Source organism: Silurus aristotelis (genome assembly GCF_946808225.1).
Source record: "Silurus aristotelis genome assembly, chromosome: 4".
NCBI classification, from domain to species: Eukaryota; Metazoa; Chordata; class Actinopteri; order Siluriformes; family Siluridae; genus Silurus; species Silurus aristotelis.
This window is the reverse complement of record NC_139577.1, coordinates 24851261-24878544: the sequence shown is the minus strand read 5'-3', so window position 1 is coordinate 24878544 and position 27284 is coordinate 24851261. Positions and strand designations below refer to the sequence as shown.

The following is a 27284-nucleotide window of genomic DNA, read 5'->3' as shown; positions in this document are numbered from 1 at the left end:
TTTGCGTAAATGTTAAATGAACATCTCAATGCCTGTGTAACTTGTTCCTTTACTACTTTACTAAATAATAACGGTGTACAATGTGCACATTAATATGAACCTCAGCATTTTTTGGTTCTTTCCCAAACTGTTACCACAAAGTTGAAGGCACACAATTGCATCAGATGTCTTTGGATGTGGTAGTATAAAATTGTGCAAGATCTTGAGTGGCCTGCTATAGAGCTCTGACCTCAACCCTACTGAACACAAAATGCCTTGTTTTAGCAGTCATATCACTCTAAAGCTGCCCCTACCATACCTTTTATCCTTAACACTCTTCGTTATGAAGCAAATAAATACCTTGTCTCCCGGTGGGATGTGGACTCGGCCCGCTAGAGCCGCGTGGTTTGCTGGGAGCCCGCAAACTGTCTCTGTAAAGTGAGTCAAGTTCAGACAGCTCTTCACAGGGGGAGCCACAGGGTGAAATATTTGGCTGCGAAGCATTTTGAGAATTGTAGTATCTGGTGACGTTTTCAGCCCAGCGCTCTACAGGCATGGGTCTGGCCGGTGAGGTGGAGCGTTGCATGAGGCAGGGGCTAGATGATATGGAATTCTGCGAAGGTGGAGCAGTATCCAAGTGCTGCGACACTGGAGGGTTGAAAAGTGGTGACTGTTGTGAGTGGAGCATCAGCGGCTTCTCATCCAAGCTGTACTGATCAGAGGAAGTAGAAGAGCGAGGGACACTGAAGCTCCGCAACACAGGAGGGTGATGATTGTTCCCGAGCGTATGAGAGTCAAGTTGGTCTCTGGCTGGCAAAGGCATCTGGGAAGCACTGTTTACCGTGGACATGAAAATAGAGCTGGCACTGGGTTTACATGTTGTAGAAGTAGAGGCAGGGGAACGATCCTGTGAGTCTGAGTGAGTGTGGTGATGCTGTCTGTTATCGACGGATAAAGGACGCTCGGGGTTCTCTCTGAAGTAGGAGTGGGAGAGTTCAGGAGAAGATGGAGCTGGAGAATAGGGGATTATGGTGGATGTTAAGGGTGGGCCTAAGGAAGCTTCTGAGAGCGCATCCACAACCTCTTCTTGAGCATCTGTCAGAAGTATTTGGATCTTGACAGGCTGTTCACTATAAAATAAACAAAATAAATTAAATGAGCACAACACAATAAGTACACACACAAACTTCCAAGTAAACTAGTGGCAGAGACTATGGTTTAGTCTATTGTTTGGCATGTTTCACCGACAGGAACTCAAAAACTTGAGGTTCAGTTACATCTCAGGAACCAGGTTGATCATTCATTTGCAATAATAACCACAATCTTTTAGTTCCTATTTCAGAGTAGGTACTTTTACTGAGAACAGAAGGTCGTGTGTAACTTGGTATAGGAAAGGTTACTGTTTATTCAAATGCAAGTTACTGAACAACCAATTCATTTACTGACCCTGTGTTTAGCTTGTAATCAATTATAAAAGCTTATATTTTTATGCTTTTTTTTTTTTTTTTTAGGTTTCTGCAGTGCTCTTTTATAGAAGCAAAATTATAACCAATTAGCTCTAATTCAATCTCAACTTTTTATTTGCTGCTGCACTACAGTGGAACAGCAGAGCAGAAACATGTGTGTGTTAAGAACACTTTAGTTTCGTTGCATTCGTTCAAGAACCTCGGTGGAAACAGGCCACTTCATTTACATAAACAATGTAATACTGTCCCCTGTGCAGCCAACAATCAGCAGTAAAACCTGGTGTCATTCTCCAATTATTATTCTCCTGTCAATCAGGTGGCTTGTCTTTTCTTACACAGGTGCATGTGTAGGCATTCCAGCTGGAGTGTGTCCATACACACAGACACACATCAGAGCCAGCAGGTACCTGAAAGGCAGCTTTTGCTCCTGCTCTTCCTTCTTCTCCTCCTTCTCCTCCTCCTCTTGTTTCTGATGTTGCTGCTTCTCCTGATGCTGCATGTTCTGCTGCAGGCCTCGTGCCCTCCTCATACACTTTTGCAGTCGGGCCTCAGCCACTGCTCTGCCCTGCCCGTTAGAACTGCCCTCATGCATGGCATGCCTGAGTTTGGCTTCAGCAACAAACACAAAATGAAAGAAAAGAAAAACAAACAAAAAAAAAGGAATAAATGAATGAAAAGATGCAGAAAAAGAAAACGCTCCGTCATGGGATGCATGCAAACATAATTTGGTATCAACAAAAGCATTACATTGGGTTGGATAAGGCAATGAAAGGAAGAAAGAATGCTGGAAATTTTTATTCGGTAAATGCACAAATGTTAAACCATAACCCTTGACGGGGGGAAAATGGCTAAATTATGATGAGTGTTACGTTTAAAAAATTAAAATGAGTTGCATTCAGCCATGGAATGAACTTAAAATAAACTGGAATCTGAATTAAAACAAAAAAAAAAAAAAAGGAAATAAGAATAATTTTCAAAATCCCTTCAATACAAGTCTAATTCTAATATATTTATACAGACATGAGAAAACTCTTGAGAGTTCAGTAAACCTAATATAGATTTCACCAAGTGCACAGGGGAACAATGACAGAGGAGAAAGGAAGAGATGATATCAGTGGCGAGCCGTCAGAGCCAGCAAGGCCTTCTCTGCTGGTCTAAACTCTATAAGGATCACTGACTTACATTTTAATATAATTTGGTCCATAAATATGTAACAAATTATTCCCAAATAGCGTTTCTCTTAATTTCATAGCATTTCTCTCTCGCTGCTGTAAGGAGCTGTTGCTTTAACTGATTAGATTGAGATTTGGCAACTCAAAAGAACCTCTAGCACGCATCCAAACATGTCAGCATTTACACATCCTTTGTTCGGATGGTAAGAGTGTGTGCGATTCAGAGCCAGCTAACCGCATTTGTAGAAAACTGTACAAACTCAAATATATTGTGTGTTTAATAATTGGTCTTTCATTCCACAATAGCTGACAGAGGAAAAATGTTTTGGTCGAAGATATACTTACTAGCATATATATATATATATATATATAAAAGACTGACTTTTCGGAAAAAAAAGTTGCCAAAAAAGCAGCCAAATCAGTTAAGCTTTTCATTAATCATTTATATTTTTGCGTTTTCTTTCCCTTAAAATTTGCACACAAAAAAAAATACACATTTTGTCTTAAATTAAAATCCCCAGGAAAACCGTAACGCACAGAACAAAAAAAAAGCACAAAAATGCACAGAAAACCCAGGGTCATGATGCAGCATTTTGGTATACTGCTTTTTTGTGTAATATTGATGGTTTCTATAGCTGTGGCATCATCATGATGTTATTAAGAGGTGGGCTAATTCAGGTAGGACACCCACTGAAGGCCTAGCTGCGAAATGAACAGCCTGCCACTATATAATATATAAATGAGAATAATATTTTGTCTCACATTTTATGAATAATATCCCTAAACATTTACACATGGGGGACAAAATTGGGACACCCAGCGTTATGATGAAGCACGGGGATTGCACACAGACACTTGTTAACATTAACAAACCAGCATAGACCTCCCATTCCAACTCTTTCCCCATTTTATCAATATGACAGCGGACACAGGAAGCATGAAGTGGGGTTATTTCAGGCAACTTTTTAGATAATTACAAGAAAAGCAAGAAGGAAAGAAATGCAAAAGAAACAATGCTGAATCATGAAAAGCACAGACTGGAACAAGTGAAAAAAGCTAACTTTAGGTTTATGTCAGTGCCTGGGGTCCTCAAAGAATTACTATGACAACAGGCGACAATGTTAAAGGAAGGTGTAGCTTATAGACACATCTCAAGCAACATTCTCAGCTCAAAATAACTAACTCAGTCAGTGGCAATAAAAAGCATGTGCCACAAATATTCAAACTTAAAATGATGTTTAGTTTTAATTCAAAATCATTGTATACATAACAGCAAAAAAAGATTTATTGTGATGTCAGCTGAGGAGGAAAAAAATTCCAATATACTAATCAGTATCAATATAGTAAGTTTGTACATGTTTCACAACACTAATCTGGTTCAGGTTTTTAGGGGCCTGTAGAAGCACTTAACAGGTAAACCAGGAGCAATATTTATAATAACTTTGTTTGTCTGCACTGTTTATTAGCAATTATTAGTGCATTTGTGAGTAAAGCTGAAACAAAATGACACTTATACAGCAATTTGTCCTAACGTCAACCTGGAACGTCTACAGTGTGACCTTTTGGTCAGGACAAATGAGAGAACTGAAATCTCCAAAACAAATCATCAGCGTTTGTACACTCTACAAACACATGGTGAGGCACATGGGGAGGAGGGAATTCTGAAGGTAGGTTAGTACTACTTACACATGGCTTCGTTTACCACAGAGAGTGCGGCAGCGACCTCGCCTGCCTGCTCCAGCCTCAGAGACTGATCTAACAAAGCTTCAGCATCCAGCACACACCGCTCAAAACCTTCCCCTTTACCTGCAGACAACATGCACACCGAAGCACCGCGTCACACAGAAGCCCAGAAACCTGCACACCTACACACAATGCAAGTATCCACAAACACACACACACACACACACATCCCACACAATGTGGTGACATCTGGCTACTAGCTACGGTCACACCCACACACACTGCACATGCAGCCCCGAAGCAACAGTAAAAAACCCGGAAATGCCCCTGGTTACGCTCCTACTTTATGTTCAGCACAGCAGTGTTAGACACTTACCTTGGTTCTGTAGCTCGTCCAGGTCCATATACTTGCTGGGTTTCGGGTTGAAGCCCATGGCTGCTTCTTTCTCTTTCTCCTTTCTCCTCTGCAGCTCCTGCTCTCTTGCCCTGCGTGACACCTCCTCCTGGAGCTCGTCCAGCTCGCTTCGGCCCTCTGCGGCTGCATACATGTTTGTAATTCAGTCCTTTTAAGGTAATTACACTGACCTCTGGCTAAATAATTACACCCATCTTAAAGCTTAACTTTAGCATACTAAACTAAGCTTTGCTTTAAGAAAAACTAATTAACAAAGTTTTTGAATGAAAGAGTAATGTAAAGTAAATAATGTACAAGAAGCACCACTATACAACAGAGACAATACAAATTACACACCCAAACTCATTTGACTATTACCTCTGATGGAAGATTTGACTTCTTGCAGGAGGGAACTGCTGCTTTTCGACTTCTGTACACTGTTCCATGCGGGGCCGACACCGGTGGGTGGCTTTATGGAGCCTGTGTCTTTTACACTGCGAGAAGCACACAAAAAGCCATGATCATTATGTTTCCCTGCAACATGTGCTGCATTAAATGTAACTAGTTAGAAGAAAATCTGGGCGTTCATGAGTAAAGCGACTATTAGCACTACAAACAATTTCTTCCTGCATTTGGTAAATGTGACTCAGTGGAAAGGAAATTCTAACAAATCAAAACTATGAAATCGATCCACCCTGATTTCAGTCTAGAAAATTATAAACCTTTAAAATTTTAATTTCTGGGGGGTAACAATGAAGACAAACCTATAAACTGATTATCCATTATCAAAACCCCAAAACCTGAATAAAATCTCAGACATTGCACATGTGATAGAACTGAGACATCACTGATTTCAGCCTCCCAATGTAAATCCAGTTTTATCACTATAATCCTATAAACTATAAGAATACCTTTTTAAATGTCCCTCACCACTGATGCTTAACAACTCTTTTTACGAACCAAGCCTGCTATATACAGTTCAATTCTCTTATGACTTTATCTTTATCTGGTCTTCAGTGAATACCTGTGTGATCCATTAACAGCTCCCTCATTTATAGGAATGTCCAGGCTTACAGGACTGTTGCTGTTCCGCTCGCTGCTTTCATACCCGCTTTCCATCCTCTGGATGAGCCGAGGAGGTTCCATCCTCTTGCTCTGTGTTGATGGTAGTGTCCTAGTTGCACCAAAACCCATTTTAAGCAGTGAGCCTGTCAGTGTCTCCTGGTGGCTAGTATCCTCAGGCAACATGGTGCCCAAAGGAGCGTAGCCAGCCTGCTTGCGTCTCTCTCTGCTGAAGATGCTGTCGATGTTGAGTGTGTCTCGGCGGGGTTTCCAGGCTGGCCTGTAGCGTCCTTCCCCCGAGCTGGACCTTGATTCGCTGCTGGTGCTGTCGGCGGATTGCGGCCGGTTCAGAATGATGCTACTCATGCTCTCCTTAAAGTCTCGCAGACGACTCGTGCAGGGTTTAGGAGTGCCACGGGGGACTTGTTGCTCTTTCAGGGTCTCACCTAAAATTATTATAAACAGGAGGTGATGAGTACATGTAACAACGATGTTTAAAAAGAACACATTGTGCCAAAATAGATGACCATCACGTCAGAGAGTTCATTCGGTTACTAAAAGGATGTTGACATCAGACTGCTATCAGCTTTAAGTTTTAAAAACAGTGCTGAGTGTTGTGCTGCACTTCCTGATTGAGCTTTTCTGCTGTGTGTTAAACTGCATACCCTCACTGTGGTATCCTGCAGAAGACACCTCGTCAGTCTTCGAGACTCGGCTTCTATCGTCTAAACGACGAGGTCTGCTGGCACTCCTCTTCCTGTCCACGACCCCACTCTTTCTGTCTGTGGTCGCACTTTTTCTTGGAGTGTGCCTCTGTCCAGGCTCGCTGTCAGTCAAAGGGCCTTTGAAACAAGACAGAAGCACTCTGATTAAATGTTCTTACTCAGCGTTAAGGTTATTATGACTGTGCTTGTGGCGTTCGTACATACTGCATCCTGGTCCTTTTCATTGTTGTGCATGAGTGTGTGGATGTACCTGTAGTATCCAAGCTGCTGTGTGATGTGGAGTTTTCGGGGTTGCACACAATGGTTCCCTGGGAGTCCGATGAAAAATGTGAGGCCATAGACTCATGGTGCGAGTGGGACTGTTTATAGCTGTAGCTGTCTGTCGAGGAGTCTGTCCGTGTGTCGCTTGAAATGGACGGTTCACGACCTGAGCAGGAAAAAACAAAGAAAAACTTACAGAACTTAATATAAAATACCCGGGAGTGGTTCTACAATAATGATGCAATCAAATCTATAGATATTTTAAATGGGGAAAAAAAAGAATAAACTACAGGAAAAGTTTTATAGAGGACTAGAAACGTTTTTTTCTAGTATTTGTGATAAAGAACTGAAGTCAGAATGCGAGCTACCAGAATCCTCGCTGTCGTAGTATGTTTTGGTGTAGTGGTTAAGGTCCAAGCGAGAAGTCAGGTCCTGTACAGACACGGGCGTGCCGCGCGGGTCAGCGTAAAGCAGCAAGAGTGGCTGGTAATGACCCTTTATACACCGAGACACCACGTCCCTCCATTTCGGCCCGATCTGCGAGGAAGTAAAAAATTCAGAGTGCAGCAGAAATGGGTCCAACTCATTTTTCGAACTTGACTCAAACTTTGGCATTACAGAGTGCAACAACAGCACATTTAGCACACACAGAAATATCTAAAAAATGACAAGATTATTATGGAGATCCGAGGTTTATTTTCAAAGCTGGGCTAAAAATCGCCTTCTTTTTTTTTTGTCTTACCCTTACGCCGAATTTCTAAACTGGTTTCCTCTGTTTTCTTTACATAGTCATATGGAGACAGGATACAAAAACAATCCGGGAGTAATAGACAAGACTGTGCGACATGGCGCGATTGTGTGAGAGAAAGAGAGAGAAAGAAAAAATGTGAGAGTGTATGATGTGGTGGCAGTGTGTCCCTGTGCTGGCCACACCCCACTGCTGTCCAGCTGGAGGGGAAAAACAATAGAGGGATATCCTTCCTTTGAGTGCACTTTTTGTACAGCAACAGTTGCAACTCACTCTTTGTCCATGCATTCTTCTGATGAACCAAGAAAAAAAGAAAACTGCTCCATTTGCAACGGTCTATGATCCAGAATGTTACTGCAGAGATAAAGCCTTGCTAGATCCAAACTTAACATGGGGTAGAGAATAAATCCAGCATTTCTTTATTATTCAATTCTTGCAACTGCCTTTAGTTCTGTGGTGAATCTATTAATTAACCTATACAAAAGAAAATATTTTAAAAGATTTCAATGTATTTTGTGAATGGTAATTCTACAACTGGATGTAGGTGGTGCCATATAAACATATGCTCCCCTCTCTAGCCTAGCCATTCATTACATCCCCACCTACACAGCCTCTTATCCTCTGAATGACTAAGGATTGAAACAGCATCTAACAGTTTGACCTTTTGTTTCCCCTTTTCTTTTCTATGCTGTCCTCATTATTATGTACATTAGCAAGATGCACAGAGATCTGTGTGCTCTAGAGTTATGCTGACAGTCCTGATCAGGTAGAAACATCCATTCAAAACATAAAGCAGTTGCTAAGGATATATTTCTTGAATCTACCCTTGAGAAATGCTCAAATGACAGATCTTTAGTAGTTGTCATTTAAGAAATTTTCAGAGGCAGTAACCCAGCACCCAAAGTCCAACGTCAATACATAAAGTAGAACACACAGAATAAACCTAGGAATAAATGTGTGTGGCTTGAGCCCTGTGATAAACGGGTCCCCTTTCCAATATTCCTGCCTTATACCGAGAAACCATTAACATGACACTATAAACAGTTCTGCACTCAAGTCTCCATTATTGAACAACAAAACACTTCCAAAAAATCAACTTCATGTTAAAAATATAAAGTCAGGAATAACTCTGATGCTACTAGTTCCTCTAGTTCATCTCAAGATCGTCTCATTGCCACAATCACCTTTGACTAGCTCACAAAAAGAAAAGGTTATGTGCAGGATTTATACACACTACATGGACAAAAGTATTGGAACACCTGACTTTTCAACAAAGTTGGATGCACGCAATTGTATAAAATATCTTCGGAAGCAGTAGCATTATATATTACACCTTTACTTGACAATGCCTCTGTTAAAGCCAGTTCTATGAAATATGCTTTACATGGGCTGGAGTGAAGAATCTTGAATGGCCTGCTATAAACCTCTGACCTCAAACCTACTGACTGCACCCCAATATTTTTCAGAACCATTTAGACTTTAAGTGGTTAATGGAGATAGATAAATAAATTAATGAATGAATAAATGAGCGAACAAACAGAAGTCAATTCAATGATGATTCTTGAGAGATTCAATGTGACCATACTATCAACAATCCACTATAGTAAATAAATCATTACAGTCAGATACTGAGTTGATCATGTTGATATCATATGTGGTCATGAATCCCAAAATAACACTGAGTTGCACAGCAATTACAATGAGGATTAAAGAGGAGAGACAGCTGTTCACTCACGCAAATACCCTGCCACAGGAAAACATCTTGACTGTGAGCACTATGTGCCAACAGCCATCTGTCAGGTTTAAATTACACCCTTGCTCTTGTGGTTCTGCTGAATAACAGGCTTTAAAAAACCTGTGAATATAAGGTTGATTCAAGTTTCTCCAAACCACATAACATAAAAGCTAATCAATCACACTGTCCGGCAACTGTACATCTGAGTAATCTGCCTGTGCATGCTGTAGAGGGCAATTCGTGAGGTCCATTTTGTACTCTTTCCTTCTGAGAAGCAACACTTTAGAGTACAAAATTAGAGAGAGAAGTTTTGATATTTAAAACATTTACGATTCCTTTACTTTTCACTCTACATTCAAATAGCAACATTCCTAACCACCCACAGTGTATCTGATTGTAAAATGCCTCATTTCTTAGTCAGGATTGATTCAAAAAGCTAGAAATAAATAACTATAAATAAAAGGTTTGAAATGATATGCAGTTAAAAAAAAAAACTAAACAAAAAAAAAAAAAAAGTCAAGACCTGCAGAGAGAGTGGATGCTAAGGCCAGAGATGCTTAGGCTCTGCCTTCCTTTGGGGTTTTTTTTTGTGGGTGGTCTCAATTGGTTTGTAACACTATATTCTACCAGCCATATTTGTTTTGTTTTTTTTACCACCAAGATGCCGTTTTTTATGCGAAAGTTATTCCGAAACATATACAAACAATATACCTACCGAAGTACTGTGACGTAAACAAAAGAATAACTATCTAAATTACAACACTATTGTTTGGTTGTGTCGGCGCTCAGAACCCGTCTCTGAGCAGACACATCACCGGTGGATTCTTTGTTGCAGTTGATTCCCAATAGAACACTTGTATTAATAATAAAATAAAATAGGCGTTAAAAGCCAGTAAAAGATCTTCAGTCTTGGATGAATAAAAGCAAACCTTCTTTATTGCCGTCACGTTCCAATGAGCTCATAAAAGGTGGTCACTCAATCACATCAAGATGATCAAGCAGACACACACTTTACAAACACATATTTATACCCTAGTGTCAAGACACCTTTATTTTTTCAAATTTCTTCACCTTTTTTTTTTTTTTATCACCCCCTTCGTTTACTTGTTTTGTCCAGTTCCCCTTATCTCCAAACCTTGTTTCTCCACCCTTTCCTGTGATTCCATATTTGGGCTTCCTGTTCTCCTCAGTCACCCTTATTTTTGGCCTTTCTCTGTTATAATACTAAAAAAAAATTAAATAAAAAAAAAGCTTTTGTATTAAACCTTCAGTCCCCTTAGGTACAGCTTCATTCAGTTCTCAACCTTCGTGCGAACTACCATTTTCCTGCATCTGTAATGCGTAAGTGTTCTGCTTTTATTCCTTTTATAATGCTGTCTACTATTCTACTGTCATTGAATCAAGATATATTCATTTTTACTTTGATTGTTTATTCATATATGCTTAACTGTATTGTTCTGCTTAGTCATTTTCGTATCTGGGTCATTTGTAGTTTCCGAGCTGACTATGTTACACAGTGTGTTGAGCTCTTAGAGATAACAACATTTATAAGCTTGTTACTTTTGTCGCTACATGCACATATTTATTTTTAGGTTTAGTCATTTTGATTTCACCCTTTTACATCGGATCTCTGTGGGTTTCTTTTTATTCAGCTTCATCTCGCAGACGTTCTAGGACAGCTCTTAGGAGCATTCTCCACAGACAGTATCTTCAAGTTCAACTCTTCTCTCTCGCCACTGAGATTGCCCAGTTTATTGAACATCTCTCTACCCCAGCTGTTCCAGAGAACCCGTCCTCGCATCGTACAGCGTACTTGTATGGGTGATATGGGCACACAGACCTCGTCTGACCTCCCTGCTGTTTATCACCAGGAGACAATGAAGACTATGACGATTCTTGCATGCTTAAGTCTGCCTTGTGTGTTGTTTTTGTTTCTTCAGCACACTCATAAGTCAGTCAGACCCTATCCTACTCTATTTCAAATCAAATAAAAATTTGTCACATACATACATGTGACAAATAAAATTTGATTTGATATTTAATAATATCTGATTATTATTATTTTAAATTATACTTGGAGTAAATAGGTTACATGAGTTTGATAAAAAAAAATTAGGCTAAATAAATAGGTTTAATTAAGCAGATTTTATTGATTTTATTGATAGTTTTATACTAATTATTAGGTAAATCTGTTGGATTAATATTAGTTTGATTAAAATACACGCTAGATAAATTGGAGTAGAATATTTTTCTCGACAGTTGCACTAAAAATGCTTTACGGCATGTTGTTCAGTGGACCCGTATCTTTCCAAATAAACCAGGATGCGTCTGTGACTAGTTTCTACAATAATAGTGTAAGTATTGCATTTTTTGTGCATGTTGTTGTGTGAACTACTTACACAAATTTAGCAAATAAATTCGTTATTTTTTTTTATTGAAACAAAAACAATGGGATATCGGCCACGCAGCCGCAGCGCTGAAGACTAAAAGGATATTATTTATCTCATCCAAAAAAACCCTGAGTGACTTTCTCTTACCATGTTATATAGTGTCAAATGAGGAGAATATTATGAATCTGCTAATGCTATAAACTGGCTACATGGTCCTCCCATCTCAATCACACACCAGTCTTAAACTGGGGGCGATGACAAACGACAGATTATCAACTGTGCTCTATGCACAGGAAAAGCTATTACCTCTTTGACATGCGCATCATCGAAATACATCCATTTCCGGATCTTGGTCTGGAAAAAGAAAGTGGAGTAGTGTTTGCCGTAGTAACACACCATGCCCACTAGGTAGAGCTCTGCCTGTCTGGCCTTCTCCTCGGTCACCCTGGAAAAGAGCTGTGAGACAAGAGCAAGCACAGGGTTATTCATACACACACATAAAATGACCTACACACACAGCTCCTGCACCATCTAAAGGTCCTGAATATAATGAGTTCCGTTTGTATGCATTTTTAAATGTTACACATTGCCTCTGCTAAATGCCAGCGGCAGGGAGCTTGAATCCATACTTAAAAAGGAACACGGATCAAAACCTGGAACAAATGACTATCGGGATTCGATTAAAATGCTGTTCGGCACATTTTCTGATGCAATCCCAATTCCCAAGAAGGCTGTGATGTTGACACAGATCTCATACACACACACATAAGGGGGGGGGGGACTCATAAGGAAAATGAAAAGCCAAATCCCTATTCAGAACAGTCAGAAATGTCCTGACCCAGATCTGAGCCTTACATTAGAGTAAGGAGAATTTAAGTTCACTTGACTGCTATCTGAGGTCTGGGTGCCAAAGGTAATGTTTTATCAGTCCTTTTATTTCAATGTTATTTATTAAGTGGGCAGCACCCAGTAATGAGCAAATGCAAACTTGTTCAGACAGTGTGTGTCTTACATCTCCAAGTCGCAGGATGGTGCCCAGACTGTGGATGACATCCTCGGCAAGGTCAGAGTTTTCCGAGTCCCAAACCAGACCGATGGTGATGATCTCGGGAGAGTTCATTAGGACGCGACGAATACGGAGCTTTTCTCCACAATTTCCCTGTTAGCAACAGAAAAGCAGAAAGAAAATGTTATTCTGCAAAATGGCAAACCGGACAGCTGAGATTAAGAGCTTACTGAATATACAACTGAAACCAAATTTATTTAATCAGGCCAAGACAGGAACCATTTCTGTATTAAGTACATTAGCAATACAAAACAAGATTATGTAACATAACAAATTTGTTAAAGGATAAACAACCAGGTACATAATTATGGATCATCATTATGAATTAAAAATAATAATAATAATAATTTTTTACAAAAATTTTTTTTTACAAAAAATTACCACAAAATAAGATGAGATCTGCAATTTGAGAGTTCGTTGTATGGCATAGTAAAAAGATAGCAAATAGAAAAAAGTATAAAAATTCTGATTTGTGATGGCAAGAGAAAGAGAAAGCAAGAGAGAGAAAGAAAAAAGAGATTTGATTCCCTTATATTTTCAGTGAACGATGAAATGCATTAACCAGAAATTCTTATTTTAAAGGGTGCCAATAATTATGAAGCTTACGGTAGCAACAGAACAATCACATAAATAAACAAAAACACTGTGTACACACATGCACAAGATTCAATTACCTTTAGCGTTCATTAGATGTAATTAGCGGTTTGAGATGGGGAGTGTGTGTGAGTGTGTGTGAGTGTGTGTGTGTGTGTGTGTGTGTGTGTGTGTGTGTGTGTGTGTGTGTGTGTGTGTGTGTGTGTGTGTGTGTGTGTGTGTGTGTGCGCGCGCTCACAGGACAGTTGCGCAGGTCTCCAACAGTGCTGGCGTTTCTCAGAAGTTCCCCAAACATGTCAGGAGTTGGTTTCTCCCTGCACTCCAACATCCTCACCGCCTGGTTACTGCAACACACACAAACACACACATACCATGTTATATACATATATATACATATATATATATATATATATACATACCAGAATATATTCATTTACTTTTACCTAGCTTAATGGGCAACAGATATATGTGCCCACCAAGTCATAATGGTCATATTTCCCTCCTCCGCCTCTTCCTTGCACACCCACACCGATAAATAATAATAATAATAATGTGTAAAGTGTGTATGCTTGTATGTAAGGGTGGTTGTGGGCAAGGTGACTTCTACCTGCTGTTTGCTTTTTATATTACAGGGCATCTGGGAGCCCAACACACACACACACACACACACACACGCACTGCTGCAGCAATTCTATACTCTCAGCCACAGCGAGCTGGCCTAAAGGAACACTTACATTCTGCATTCAACCTGCAACGATAACATCCTGCTCTTACACTATCAGCCCATCCTGCAGGCCCTGTGGCCTGGCTCTCCACCATGTGCTCTCTCTGTGTGAGGTGCTGAAGTAATGCTGACTCGCACTGGACAGGACCCAGCTCTCTCATACCCCACTGTCTCTGATCTATAGTTCACTACATACATACTCGGTTTGCTTGAGTGCTTGTAGAACAAAATCCTGCACTTAAAATAAATTATCCAGAGACAGAAGAAAGTAAATCTGCAGAAGAATCATGGAGGATTGGAGACCATCGAGTTTCTTTGACCCATATACAATGTTTTTTGAACCATGTACACTGAGAATTAGGATTTTATCTGTATAGAGATTAGCCACATGAAAAATGTCTAGTAAGAAAGCCAAGTAAGAATTTGAGAGATTCACAAAATTCTGAAATCACAAATTTCATCATTTTCTCCTTCAGGGGCACTGTGTCATGGCTGCCCCTGCGCTCTGTTATCAACCTTCTAACAAGCTGGGATTTGCGAAGAAAAGAATTTGACTCAATGTAATGTGCATTTGTCTAATACCTTTACAAATAACACCTTCCTCTTCTAATTGCTTTCATAGATTCTCTTCTAGGCTGCAATACTCACCACAGAGAGGTGGTAGAGATGTAGTGCACCATCTGAATGAAGGGCAGAGGATCTGACGACGCGCCGCAGCTCCCACACACACACTAGAGGCGAGACGAGGAGAGGACAGCAAATATAATGAGTGTAAAGTATCCACATACTGTATATAAAGTGCAGTGCGTGTAACAGTGGCATTATAGACAGAGCATTCTACCTGCTTGTAGAAAGAGAAAGACACTAAATATAAAAATGTGCTTCCAGGAAAATAAACATAGCGCTGACAACTAAATATATGAACCCAAGTAGGAGCAGGAGGCTCACCTGCTCGAAGAGCGTCATGGCAAACTTCTGGTGGGGAATGCAATGTTTTGCTGTACAGATGTCCTCCTTGCTCTCGTCAGCAATGTGGAAGTGGATACGCATCAGGATGTTCTCCTGAGAGAGGCAGAGAGAAAGACAGGCAGTGAGTCATTTAGGGATTGAGAGTGCTTTTCGTGTGTGTCTGTGACTGAGTGCACATTCAATGAACTCCCCATGAGTACCTGTTTAAGATACATGATCAAACACTGGATATTTTAGAACCTCTTATTATTCAGGAATATGATGGGAGTTTGAAAGGGAAAACACAGGGTTTTTGGAGCGGCTGTTGGCTGCAGTGCAACTGACTCAGTCCCATGGGGAAGCAGAAGCACAAGGCTGGATAGATACGTGAAAGAACGGTGAGAAAGCTTAAGACTGAACAGAGAAAAATATGCTGTTCTAAAGGATTCAGTGACGATCAGCATTTCTGCACTTACTCTGTATAACGAGTCATTGTTGCAAGTTGATAGTGCCGAGTTAGCCAGCTAACTACCGAAAATTTGAGAAAACCAAGTTATCCAGGTTAGCTAGAGCACTACTATTTGAGGTATTAAGCATCAAATCCCGAGCAGAGGTTTAAGTAACCCTGTCACATTCTTCTTTCCAGCTCTGCCTGATCATTCATTATGCCCTACTTCTATACAGAGTTCTTTCCATTTGGAGATCACTGGCTGCTGAAGATGGTTTCAAATACAGTATAAACAGCATAAAGATACATGAGATTATCTGGAGGGTAAAATTAAAGAACAATGAGGATGGATTTAGACTCCTACAACTGCCATGAACACGTTTGCATTCAAGCATTCATCAGTGAACAAATTATAAAACTACAGTATAAAGATATATATGTGTATGTATATACACACACATATATATATATATATATATATATATATATATATTTTAAATAAAACTAAATTTATGCAAACTTGCAGTATGTCTCAATGTATAAGTAACATACAGTGAGGAAAATAAGTATTTGAACACCCTGCTATTTTGCAAGATCTCCCACTTAGAAATTATGGAGGGGTCTGAAATTGTCATCGTAGGTGCATGTCCACTGTGAGAGACATAATCTAAAAAAAAAAAATCCAGAAATCACAATGTATAATTTTTTTTACTATTTATTTTTAGGATACAGCTGCAACTAAGTATTTGAACACCTGAGAAAGTCAATGTTAATATTTGGTCCAGTAGCCTTCGTTTGCAATTACAGAGGTCAAACGTTTCCTGTAGTTTTTCACCAGGTTTGCACACACTGCAGGAGGGATTTTGGACCACTCCTCCACACAGATCTTCTCTAGATCAGTCAGGTTTCTGGCCTGTCGCTGGGAAACACGGAGTTTGAGCTCCCTCCAAAGATTCTCTATTGGGTTTAGGTCTGGAGACTGGCTAGGCCACGCCAGAACCTTGATATGCTCCTTACAGAGCCCCTCCTTGGTTATCCTGGCTGTGTGCTTCAGGTCATTGTCATGTTGGAAGACCCAGTCTCGACCCATCTCCAATGCTCTAACTGAGCGAAGGAGGTTGTTCCCCAAAATCTCGCAATACATGGCCCCAGTCATCCTCTCCTTAATACAGTGCAGTCGCCCTGTCCCATGTGCAGAAAAACACCCCCAAAGCATGATGCTACCACCCCCATGCTTCACAGTAGGGATGGTGTTCTTGGGATGGTACTCATCATTCTTCTTTCTCCAAACACGTTTAGTGGAATTATGACCCAAAAGTTCTATTTTGGTCTCATCTGACCACATGACTTTCTCCCATGACTCCTCTGGATCATCCAAATGGTCATTGGAAAACTTAAGACGTGCCTGGACATGTGCTGGTTTAAGCAGGGGAACCTTCTGTGCCATGCATGATTTCAAACCATGACGTCTTAGTGTATTACCAACAGTAACCTTGGAAAAGGTGGTCCCAGCTCTTTTCTGGTCATTGACCAGCTACTCCCGTGTAGTTCTGGGCTGATTTCTCACCTTCCTTAGGATCATTGAGACCCCACGAGGTGAGATCTTGCATGGAGCCCCAGTCCGAGGGATAATGACAATCAGGTTTAGCTTCTTCCATTTTCTAATGATTGCTCCGACAGTGGACCTTTTTTCACCAAGCTGCTTGGCAATTTCCCCGTAGCCCTTTCCAGCCTTGTGGAGGTGTAAAATTTTGTCTCTAGTGTCTTTGGACAGCTCTTTGGTCTTAGCCATGTTAGTAGTTAGATTCTTACTGATTGTATGGGGTGGACAGGTGTCTTTATGCAGCTAACGACCTCAAACAGGTGCATCTAATTTAGGATAATAAATGTAGTGGAGGTGGACATTTTAAAGGCAGACTAACAGGTCTTTGAGGGTCAGAATTCTAGCTGATAGACAGGTGTTCAAATACTTATTTGCAGCTGTATCATACAAATAAATAGTTTAAAAATCATATATTGTGATTTCTGGATTTTTTTTTTAGATTATGTCTCTCACAGTGGACATGCACCTACGATGACAATTTCAGACCCCTCCATGATTTCTAAGTGGGAGAACTTGCAAAACAGCAGGGTGTTCAAATACTTATTTTCCTCACTGTAGGTATAATAAGCATCTGTATATAGATATAATGTTCGCTAATTAGATGATGCAAGTTACAATAAACTGTATTTTTATTATATAATGTGTAATTTACTTCAGCCAAATTGACACTTCCCCTATACTTTTAATTACCATGGTTTAAATGCAAGAGCAATCCACTTCCAACTAAGCAGACTCTTCATCAGTCCATTCGGTAGACACTAACAGCTATAAACAATCTGAAGAAATCCAGAAGCTGTACTTTGTTAAAGTAAATGAAGAAACTACAGGTCATGCACTTAAAGAGGAGCTAAAAAGTGGATATAATTTATCCTTAGTGTCCTATGCATATTGATCCTAGCAATCAAAAGGATTTTTGTTTAATTGCTGCCTCAGATCTTTCAGATCTGGAAATACGAGCTGTTGGATAGGCATGAGGATGCATTTGTCATCACATAGAGAAGGAGTGTTCTTTAACCTAGGGCTTCAGTTCCAGTAACTATTACCGTGTTTCTGTAAAAATAATACATACCCAGAAAATAAGCCCTAGCTCAGATCGATAGCTGCCATTTACAGTTGTACCATATGTCTGTTGTAACGCCTGATGTACTGAATTATAAAATATTAATATTAATATTAAATAATAATAAGAATTATAATTACCATAAGTATTTGTAAATCTCCAAGAGGGTGCCTTTGTAAGAGAGGTACAGTAAACAGATGACCAATCAGATTACAAGTTGTAGCAGGTTGTGTCTAGATAGATTGTTGTACATAACTTAAGAAATCCTCCAAAAGTAATCTCCAAAAGTGATTACGTTTGGAGGATTTCTTATATTATGTACAACAAACTATCTAGAGACAACCCTATTTTTAGGGAAACACGGTAGTACACTAATCAGAGACCAGTATCATTAGGTTCAACTGAACCAGATGTTTAACAACTCAGTTTTCCCAGTTCACTGGGAGAAATTCAGCAAAATGGAAAGATGGCGAGGGGAAGTAGAGTGAACAGAAAAAACATGACCTTTCCTTCTGTTCGGCTTGACGGATCCAAGGCGTGAATAAATGGTAGCCAAAATAAACAGAGATTACAGCTATGGTGTAAGTGCACATGCGTCTTCAGAACGACTTCTAGCAGAGCAGCTTAAGTGACATTGACATTTCAAATGTGATTGTAATGCAACGGTGGGGGTGGAGAGGAAATGTGATAGGCTGAAAGAAAGGACCTAATTAGGATGTCTCTTTCTCTAAGTTTATATTGAATTATTGGTGTTTTTAATATGTTACTTTCTTATAGCAAAAAATTGTTACTAACAGAGTTTGGAATCTTTTGGAATCTATAATAGGATGCAAGGCTTTACGTAAATTTGCCTAAAATATTTGCCTAAATAACATAAGAGGGACCATATGGTAGCTTGCAGAATAACTCAATGTGTTTTGTGGGCTTTATACAGCAAATGACAAATGTTACATATAATAAAGATAAAAATATACAAATCTTTGATTTTTTTTAAAAATAAAAACTGCTGTGCTATATTTATAATTAAACAACCGTTTTAGGAAAATAACAATAACATTATTCTGTTTTTTTTCTGTCAGGCCACATTACACCACATTGATTATTTTCCTATTATTTTTACACGTTTTTTAACAAGCCTGTTAAAACGGCAGTTCTGACACTTATCACTATTCATTTAAACATATACACAAATGTTTGTGGACCTGCCAATCACAGTTGTGTGCGTGTTGAATCCCATTCCTCCACTCTTATGCAAAGGCTTACACTACAATTAGAAGCATGGATGTGAGAATTTGTGCTCATTAAGCCACAAGAGAATTCATTATGTTAGGCACTGATTTTTGGGTGAGAAGGTCTGGGGTGCAGTCCCCGTTCTAGTTGATTCCAAAGGTATTCATTAAAGTTGAGGTCAGGGTTTGGGACATTTAGGGTTTGGGACATTTAGTTCCACTCTTTGCAAACTATGCGCTTTGCTGGAACAAATTTGGACATCATTAGTTCCAATTAGGGGAAATTATAATCCCACATCTTACAAAGACATTCTAAACAAATGTGTGCTTTAAACTTCATCTATTTCACCGTTTAGGGAAGAATATACCCACATATAGGCATGATGTCCATGTGTCCACAAACATTTGGCTAAATATGATACTGAATGATGTATAATTTAGTATTGTTGACATGTTTCTTTAGCTTCAGTGTGCTTACTTTTCTTTGCTCTTTCAACATACGGAGTTGTTAGCAACAAGAATAACCCTCAAAGTAACCGCAGGGCGAATCCAGAATAAAAACAACTGCACATGTGTCTTTCTGTTTCACACTTTTTAGAGTTCGGTGCAGTGGAAAATCACATCTGTGCAGTGCATCCTTCTGGAGATAATGTGTTTGAATTTGCAGCGGTAAATTATCCGCAAGTTACACGAAAACCACATTATTATGACCTTCACACCCACTCAGACAAATGTCTGCTCTAAAAATGAGATAAGATAGCAAACCCTTTACTCATTAGACTTCACTGTCTCAGAAAGCAAGTATGTGTCATAGTTGATGTTTAAGTTACCTTAACTTGTTTAATTGATGTTAATTATTAAAGTATAGTTCAATCGATTCAACAAGAACCTTTTCCTGAATATCATCAAAGCATTACAGGCACTTACAAAGCACTCGGCAGCGTCGTCCATGATGCCCAGCTGAAAGCGCTGCTCATCCTGAAAGGTCTTGGCCAAAGCCGTACGCAGAGCATCAGAAGGCAACACTTTTTCTGTGCTGTACTGAAACTGCACAAAGATGCTCTGCAACAACACAACAAGAAAAACACATTAGAGATAAAACATACTAAATAGAAATAAATATATCTAACTGTTCCAGCCATACATGGTTCTTTCCCAAACTATCATCAAAAATCTGGAGGGAAACAATTGTATAGGACGCCATTGAATGCACATTAAGTTTACTCCCTTCACTTAAACTAGGAGACCATTAACCGTTGCAGCATGTCAATGCCACAGTGCACAAAGCCAACTGCATGAACATGTGGTTTATATGGGTTGGAGAGGATCTTGATGTGCCTGCTATAGCGCTCTGACCTCAACCCTATTAAACACCTCCAGGATGAATAGGAACGTGAATTTGTTCAAAAGCACATATGTATCCTATGGGCAGGTGTGGATATCGTCTATATACATTAACCAGATATACAGGTCTAGGTAGAGATGCATGCACATTAATCTGCTCATCTACATTTGTGTTGTAAATTAGAGCTCAGCTAAACATATGAGGGGAGAATGAAGACAGCCAAGTCACTAAGAGATTAATCTGTCCTCACTCTGTTCCTCAGCTCAGTGAGATAAAAACAGTGACCACTGCCAAGTTTTACCCGGTGAAAACACAGTCGGATAAGTAAACGTGTAGTCAACGGCTGTGCATGCAGAGTGAACACGTGAAGAGATCACTCTTTCCATTTGATTTGCCTCTTTCTCCACCCTGCTCTCTGGATGTTGCCAGTTGGCCTGATTTATTGTAGCCATCATAATTAGACTTTGCATATATACCAGTAAAAAAGAAAATGTAGTAACTACATAAACGATCAAACAGGGCTTTCGTGTTTGGTTACCAAATGCAACTGATTTTGTGTGGAACACAGTTGCCTCGGGAACACATTAAGTGGGGGACCGCAAGTTTGTTTAGTCTTTGCCTCGCACTTTGAGCATCATTATTATTATTAAACTTTTGAACATACACAAAAATACAAGGAGTATAAAAAAGGAACTACAGTTAGCGCAGTGTCACTGTAGCTACACACTCCGTACCAGAAATAACATTTGTTTTGCACATGCATGATAGTGCTAGCGTTGCTCGCTAACCAGGAAGTGACTAAGGCTAATACTAGCTTCAAAAATAAATTAATCCTGACAATCCCACATATCGAAGGAGTAAATGAATGAAGTATGCTAAAATAAGTTAGAAACTTAAATACTAAATGTAAAAACAAACACACACACACACACACACACACACACACACACACACAGTTTAACCAAGCAGGCATTTTATTTAAAATTGTTTTAAAAATGTGTCCAATTCAATCAACTGTTCAAAAGTTAATAGTAAAATGCATTAAAAAAAAGTAATCATGTTTTGCATTTCTTCCCCCTAACCGTACAATTACACCCTTAATTAAACTAAACTAAACTATTATACAGTAATCCCCTCTTTATCGTGGTGATTATGTTCCAAAAGTGCTTGTGATAAAAGGAAAAACCCTAAAATGCTATTTTATGTATACAGTACTGTACTGTATTAACATTATACTTAATTTGATAATTAATAATTATATATTTGTTAATAAATTTAATTATTTCCACAAAAAACTCCATAAAAATAATTCCCTGTAAGCTTTTTGGTTTATCGTGCTATAGAAATTCTTGAAGCTGAACATAAAACGCTAAAGAAAAATCAATAGCATTAGCCGCTAACCAGCCGCTAACCATAGCACTAGATTTAAAAATGTAAGATTTAAGTTTTTTTATTTGTCACATACATAGTTATATGCAGGATACAACTTGCAGTGAAATGAAATGTTAAACAAAATTATTATCTTGAATCCTTAGCGCTAGCGCTAGCCGCTAGCCACCTCTATGTAACTTTTTTCGAGTTTTCATGCATGCGCAAACCAAATGTAATGTTATTTCCAGTATGGAGCAACACTGTGCTAACTTCAGTTCTTTTTTTGGGGGGGATTTTGGGATTTTTTTTGGGATTGTTGTGTATGTTTACAAGTTTTAAAACAATTTTCAATGCTCTAAATGTGAGGGGTGAAGACTAACTTGCGGTCCGCTACTTTATACATCCATAAAGGAACGATTTATCGAATCAAAAGCCCTGTACCGAAGAATTTTACGAGTGCATGTACCGTTACACACCTAACTAATATATATATATATATATATATATATATATATATATATATATATATATATATGAAAGAGAGAGAGAGAGAGAGAGAGAGAGAGAGAGACAGAGAGAGAGAAAGAGAGATGCCCATTTAATTTAATTCAAATCATTCTTATTTGTATAGCGCTTTTATCAATTAACATTGTTTTAAAAAACTCCCTGAGGTGGCATAAGGAAGAAATCTTAAGAAGAACCAGACTCAATAGGGAACCCATCCTTATCTATGGATACACCTAGTGAGACAGCATAGGACAAAGTATATTTAACAACAGATATACAGATTTAGTTTTTTGATCACATTTGAACTGACAATAATTAAAGAGTTAATATCAACAAGACGAGGGCTTAGGGATTTTTGAATTTTGAATCAGCTTCCAGCAAACACTGATCATATCACTCCACAACAAGTTATTGATATATTTTTATAGAATTATATTGCTCATTATTCCTTTTGCTTTTGCTCATTATTCCTCTTTAGCATGGATTCGTCTACCAATGGATTAGACAAGAATGCTAACAAACCCATTAGCAAATAAATCAGTCCGTTTAACTTTTTTGTATTATTTATATTTCAGAGCAGTAACACAGAGAATATAAATAGACACACACACACAAACCTCTAGTTGTTAAGCTTTGGCTAGATGATGAGGTTATGGTAACAGAAGGAACAAAATAATGTATTCCTCCTTCATCCATGCATGTCTCAAGTGGTACGTGTAAAAAGACACAGCAATGGCTTCTACTCAAGGAAACTAAACCTGGGCACAAAGATACCCCTACGGCTTCAAATCAATCTGAAATACATTTTCTAACCCCACATAATATCGATCCGATCTCGGCAATCCACTAGTGCAGACCGAATACAGAAACCAAGTATGAAAGAAACACGTGGAAATATGAACCGAATGTCAATAATGATTACAAACACTGGGAGCAATATGCGATTAGGCTGGCCTTTACCTTGAGAGCGCAGAAGATGCAAGAGTCCTCCATGCACTTGTGTGTGGTTAACTGCCGGAAGCTTCTGCGGAAAATATCCAGGTGCCAGAGGACCTGTAACGGAAAAAAATACAACAAAAACACACATGATGTGAAGTCAACAACAACATTCAGCTTGTCAGAGCAGCAATCGCAACAACGTGTGCTAGATCTTCCGAGACTCTGATCAGTCATACACCAAATAATCCTGCTGTTCTGCTGAATTTAGAGCACTATAAGCTATCAAATATTTAACACGCTGCACAAATCTGCACTGCAGTGTCTTTCCACTCTTTCCATTTTTTTCTCCAAAAACATCAAACAAGTTAGAAAAACATGATTTCTTATTAGAGTCAGCAAAAGGCTGGACAAGTCCACACCTGCTGGAAGACAGCAGTCCTGAACCCAAAACAACAGCGAAGACACGACCAACAAATCTCTGCCTATGCAGAACACACAAATGCACTGCTCCAGCTCTTCCAATAGGACAAGCAAAGTTGCTTCACCTATCAGATGTCAGCTGTCTTATGCACTTAATAAAGCCTACAGAACAGGATGCCTGGTTCAGCATGGATATAATAATGGACATGGAAAAATGACATACAGGTTGAAATTAAATCAAAGAAAGTAGAAAGGAAACACAAGGAATAAGCCAGCAGTTCCCCATGTGAGGGCAATCTGGAATGGCAGCAAAACAAACACTGCCCAGGCATCAAACTGCTGGTCAGTTTCCACCACACACACACACACACACACACACACACACACATCAGACATCTGTCAAAGCAGAAAAGGCTCTAGGGTCTAACCTGTTGTGTGTGTGTGTGTGTGTGTGTGTGTGTGTGTGTGTGTGTGTGTATGTAGCATATGCAAAAGCACAAAATGTTTTTTTTATTTTTTATTCTTACCTTACTTATTGCTTAATTGTACAGCAGTTCAGCACTTACATTTCTATACAGTAACCTAAAGGATCCAAGTTCAAATCCCTGCTAAAGAAAAGAAACATTGTAGGGAAACATGTTTAAGTCATGTTTTATGTTTTACTAATCTTTAGATAGAAATTTGTTAATGAAAAAAACATTATGTTATTTCCCTGTTGTGTATTTATTAATAGAGGTGGGAACAATGTATTACTAATCCAGAAAATGTATCTGTCAGATTTGATTCAATATACATTTCTCAAAAAGTTTCTAAATTATAAATGACTCACAAACATAAAATAATCTTTTAAAGACCAACTAAACTGTAATTCATATTCATATATATACACATATACACACATTATATATATATATATATATATATATATATATATATATATATATATATATATATATATATATATATATATATATATATATATATATATATACATACACACACACACACACACACACACACACACACACACACACACACACACACACACACACACACCAGATCCTTCAAGTCAGTTTAACTTGTTTGTGAAGGCAAATCCCAAAACTACTTGATCACATTTAGATCTGGGTAATTTGGAGGTCAAGAGAGTATGCAGACTGCAGTGTGGCCGGGTGCGTTACACTGCTGAATGGGGCCATTGCCATTAGGGAAGATTTTACAGAAAAACCTTGGCCAGAGCATCACACTGCCTCCACCGGCTTTGCCTTCATTCCCTTATTTTTCTCAGATAAGCAACATGCATTACATGCACCCAGTTGTCCACGTGAAGAAAATTTTAGTAAATCATACCAGGCCACCTTCTTCCACTGTTGGTGTTTTGATGGTCGTCAATGACCAATCTGCAACTCCATTGCAGTGTGTGTGTTCTGACACCTTTTAATTACAGCCAGCAATAATTTAATGCTATAATGCTACATAGGCTCTTTTGTAGAATCAGACCAGATAGACTCCCATGTACCTGCCACCATCCTTTGGTATAAACTAACTACTGCATACCAGGAACACCCCACAAGACCTGTTATTTTGAAGATGCTATATGCAGCGTATAGCCATCGAAATTGAGCCTTTGTCAAAGTCACTCAGATGGTAAATAAATTTTGGGACCTGGCTGCTCACTTGCTGCCCAATATATCCCACTTCTTGACCGGTGCAATTGTAACGTGATACTCAACATTATACACTTCACATGTCCCTGGGTTTTTAATGTTGGGCTGATGTATCTACCTCATTATCTACAGGATACATTCATGTAAAACCAATTTAAACTGATTTATCTTTGACAGTTGCTATAGAAGCCTAAGGGCCTTCAGAACAGTCAATTCAAGCACTGACAAAGATGAAAACTCAACATTAACAGCACCAGCAGAAAAATACAGCTAACATCCCTCCACTGTGGTTCAGAAATCATATGGCACAAGTAATGAAGAATAACGGTACGGTGATGATAGGTCACAGAACAGTGAGCTCAGCCTCAGCTGTTCATTACTGCTGTGCCAGACTGACCCATCTTTCTCAGACCAGCTCAAGCTCAGCAGGGGAGCATTTCTGCAAAAGTACAGAGCTTAACATGATTCACTTCAAAGCTGCTTAAAAATGGACTTACAGATTTATTCCATGTTCAAGATTCATTACAATCATCCATCCAAATCACTAAAACTATACATAAAAATTTTTAGAAATTCCAAGGAAACGGTAGCCACAATCAAATACATCGAAGATCCAAATGGTCTGAAGCTTTAGAACTCAACAAAATGTGTAGAACTGTGTGTATCTTGCACATCAGAGATTGCACTTTGAAGAAAACGACACCATTGTGGTGGGCATTACATGCATGAGATAGTGAGGACAGGAAGAGGAAGAGAGATGGAGGGAGAGAAGGAAAGAGGAAAGAATAGCTACAGGCTGGTAAGTGCCATTCAATGGTTTTTGTCTCCAACTAAATCTGCTTCCTGTACATTTGTGCATGGGTGTGTGTGTGTGTGTGTGTGTGTGTGTGTGTGTGTGTGTGCCCAAAAATGTGAGTGGGCTAGCATGTTATCTCTTTATTAAATTCAAAAAATTTTACTCACTGAAATATGCAAGAACTTTGACCTTGTTTGATGGTAATACAAAGTCTAAACTGTTAATTATCTAGGTAAGTAGGTAGGTAAGGAAGTATGGAAAGAAGAAAAGAAAGAAAATTGCTGAAAAACCTAGATTTAATGAATCTAAGGAAGATAGAGATAGATAGATAGATAGATAGATAGATAGATAGATAGATAGATAGATAGATAGATAGATAGATAGATAGATAGATAGATAGATAGATAGATAGATAGATAGATAGATAGATAGATAGATGTAGATTAAGTAGAAGGAAAAAAAAAGTTCAAACTAAAGATAAGAAAAAAGGACAAAAGAAATGACAACTAAAAAAAAAAAAAAAACATACCTACGTAGCTAACCGCGTAACAAAAAAAAAATGAATGAAAGACAGAAAAAACGGCGCTGTATATAAAGATAAAAAGCTATAGTAATTCACAGCCCTGAAGACTTTAAAGGACCTTAAAGTTTTCCTTTCAGCTTCACATCATCTCCTGGGGACTGAAGAGCAGAGGGAACTGAGTAAACAGGTAAAATCAAAGATCACAGTATTTCTTTAAAACACATGCCTCCTGTCTTATACTCTTTACAGCAAGCTATACAACGCACAAGTATTATTGAGCTTCTAGACACATTCAAACCCGCTACCTGGTGTCCTCTGGAAACAACAGGAAAGTGCTGATTGCATACAGTACCCGGCCCTCCTGAGCAACACAGCGGATCACTGAGTCAGCAGGGGCGGGACAGGGAAAATAAGACCGTTTGTAAATAT

The 27284-nt window shown here is 38.9% G+C and overlaps 1 protein-coding gene and 1 long non-coding RNA gene across 7 annotated transcripts in view; one reads left to right on the top strand and one right to left on the bottom strand.

The window, feature by feature from the left end:
- Nucleotides 1–27284, top strand: part of LOC310724443 — a 430012-nt gene that overhangs the window by 151142 nt on the left and 251586 nt on the right. The gene's annotated exons all lie outside the window — the stretch shown is intronic.
- Nucleotides 1–27284, bottom strand: part of usp54a (ubiquitin specific peptidase 54a) — a 59566-nt gene that overhangs the window by 3937 nt on the left and 28345 nt on the right. For 5 of the 6 annotated variants that reach the window (XM_083538290.1, XM_083538288.1, XM_083538292.1 and 2 more), the window contains exons 3-18: nt 23471–23563; nt 20215–20349; nt 14948–15061; nt 14648–14730; nt 13514–13619; nt 12628–12774; nt 11922–12071; nt 7111–7279; nt 6732–6908; nt 6422–6598; nt 5719–6202; nt 5052–5188; nt 4677–4838; nt 4304–4423; nt 1853–2054; nt 340–1109 (exon numbers count right to left, since the gene is read on the bottom strand). In XM_083538290.1, the coding sequence (XP_083394416.1) occupies nt 340–1109; nt 1853–2054; nt 4304–4423; nt 4677–4838; nt 5052–5188; nt 5719–6202; nt 6422–6598; nt 6732–6908; nt 7111–7279; nt 11922–12071; nt 12628–12774; nt 13514–13619; nt 14648–14730; nt 14948–15061; nt 20215–20349; nt 23471–23563 (3226 nt within the window). The remainder of the gene's footprint in view (nt 1–339; nt 1110–1852; nt 2055–4303; nt 4424–4676; nt 4839–5051; nt 5189–5718; nt 6203–6421; nt 6599–6731; nt 6909–7110; nt 7280–11921; nt 12072–12627; nt 12775–13513; nt 13620–14647; nt 14731–14947; nt 15062–20214; nt 20350–23470; nt 23564–27284) is intronic. The other variant, XM_083538293.1, reaches the window with a different exon arrangement.